General features: G+C 41.2%; 1 protein-coding gene across 1 annotated transcript; it reads right to left on the reverse strand.

The window, feature by feature from the left end:
- LOC102860698 (eukaryotic peptide chain release factor subunit 1-like) lies at positions 1–1297 on the reverse strand (the record flags this gene model as incomplete). Its single annotated transcript, XM_006895390.1, has 1 exon — positions 1–1297. A coding segment is annotated over exon 1 (1200 nt), but the record flags the coding sequence as incomplete, so codon positions are not given.
- Positions 1298–2256: the final 959 nt, after the last annotated feature.

Raw genomic sequence — 2256 nt, forward strand, 5'->3', positions numbered from 1 at the left:
GGATCCTTCTTGTGATTTATCTGTGACAATTTCCAAAGTAGCTCCAAATTTTTTGTAGTTATTAGCAAACCATTCCAGTAGGGGCATGCTCTCAATCAGCTCATGTTCTTGTCCTGTCTCTTTATTTGTGAAATGAGATTTATCCTTCTCTTGTTCTGGAGTTAGATAGAGAATTTTCTCCTCTTCTGTGCCTTGGCAATGAAGAACATATCTCATTATATCCAGATTTTCATAGACTATTAGAATCTCTACAGCTCCCATTTCCAGAGCCTTTAGTGTATCTTCAACTCCAAAACAGTACTTGCCCGTGTCTTGGCTGATTTCATCAAAATATCGTCCTATTAATTTCTTCTCTTGAATGAACTTCACGTTGGAGAGGACTTCAGTAGATAACTCAATAGCTTGGTTAAATCCATTTTCACCACCGTAGGAGATATCAACTAATTTCAAAACTTTGGATTGCAATCTCTGATCAAACATATCAGATTGACTTAGTTCCGTTTTAAAGTCAGCTGATCCAGCTAAAACGAGACCAGCCACATTCACTTTGGCCCCAGAAATGAAAAGCTGCACAGCAGTCTCGGCTACTTTCCGAACATAATTGTGTCGTTTTTCCATTCTTAATCGGGCAAAATGCAAGGCAGACTGACCTCCTCTACCGTGTTTCTTTGGAAGATCCACAGTGAATTTGTGCAGGACTTCTCTTGTGTTTCCCTGGAGTGTGCCAAAAAGTGCACCACTACCATCTATTACAATGAAGCCAAACTTGCTATCATCCGAGAGTAGCGCTGTAAGAGCCTCTGTATGGAATTTGTTGTCACACAAATATAATGACGTATTAATTGGTTTGAAAGGCTCAAAGTCAATGTTGACTTTCTTTTCCTTTCCTTCTTCTGTTACAATTGTTCCACAGTAAACAACCAGACCATTTGGAGGTACTTTGTTATAAAGTTTGAGCCTTTGTTGTACAGATGTAATGGCTCCCAGGACTGAAAGGCGGTTGACTCGTGATTTAATGTTAGATGCAGTCCCAAACTCATCTGCTAACATTTTTGCCACTCGTGATATCTGGTCTTTGGGAGGAATGATCAGTGATATCATGCTTGTGCCATTGCCGCGGGCCGCCTCCAAGCTTTTGATGAGCTTCTTGATCTTCCAGATCTCCACGTTCCTGTCGGCAGCACTGGGGTCGTCCGCCATCTTCTCGCCTCCTCCTCCCTAAGGGCCCAGTCCTGGGCGGCAGCGGCTGCTCCTCCCCGGCGGCGGCTCTGACATAGGACACCGGCTCCCTCTCTCCAGGCAGCTCGCAAAACACTTTTGAGAAACAAAAATTAGGTGGGAGGCAAAGCACTCCCTAGCCTCAAAACCTAATATACAGTGGTAGTAACCAAAACAGCATGGTCCTGGTACAATGACAGGCACACAGACCAATGGAACAAAATTGAGAACCTAGAAATAGACCCAGCTTTCTATGGTCAACTGACATTCAACAAGGAAATCAAACCTATCAAATGGGGAAATGACAACATCTTCAATAAACAGTGCTGGCAAAACTAGATTGCTACCTGCAGAAGGCTGAAAAATTATCTTCATCTCATACCATACACAAAAACCAACGCAATATTGATCAGAGAACTGGGATTGAAGCCCAAAACCATAAATTCCTAAGAGACAAACTGGAATCAAGCTTAGAAGGCCTAGTCTACGGTATAAAGAGACTGCCATATACAGCCAGAAATATATAATCTGAAGAGAATAAAATTGATAAATGGGACCTTCCAAAGATTAAATTCCTATGTGCACTAAAACATTCTTCCAACAGGGTAAAAAGAAAACCTATCGACTGGGAACAAATATTTGGCAATACCATCTCACACAAGAGTCTCAAACCAAAGTTTACAGACTACTTGTGGGCCTCCACAAGAAAAAGACTGATAACTCAATTACAAAATGGGCAAAAGACATGGAAAGAATTTTAACAGAGGAAAATATTTGAATGGCCAAACAGACACATGAAGAAATGCTCAAAATCACTGACAATAAGAGAGATGCAAATCAAAACCACAATGAGATACTATCCCATTCCAGTAGCAGTGGCAAAGTTTAACAGGACAGCAAGTAATAAATATTGGAGAAGATGTGGTGAAATAGGCACTCCTATACACTATTGGTGGGATTGTAAAACGGTATAACCACTCTGGAAGGCAGTTTGGCACTTCCTCAAAAAGCTAAAGATAGAAATTCCTTATGACACAG

The sequence above is a fragment of the Elephantulus edwardii genome, unplaced genomic scaffold (assembly GCF_000299155.1).
Source record: "Elephantulus edwardii isolate Elephantulus edwardi_28Jun2011 unplaced genomic scaffold, EleEdw1.0 scaffold00166, whole genome shotgun sequence".
NCBI lineage: Eukaryota > Metazoa > Chordata > Mammalia > Macroscelidea > Macroscelididae > Elephantulus > Elephantulus edwardii.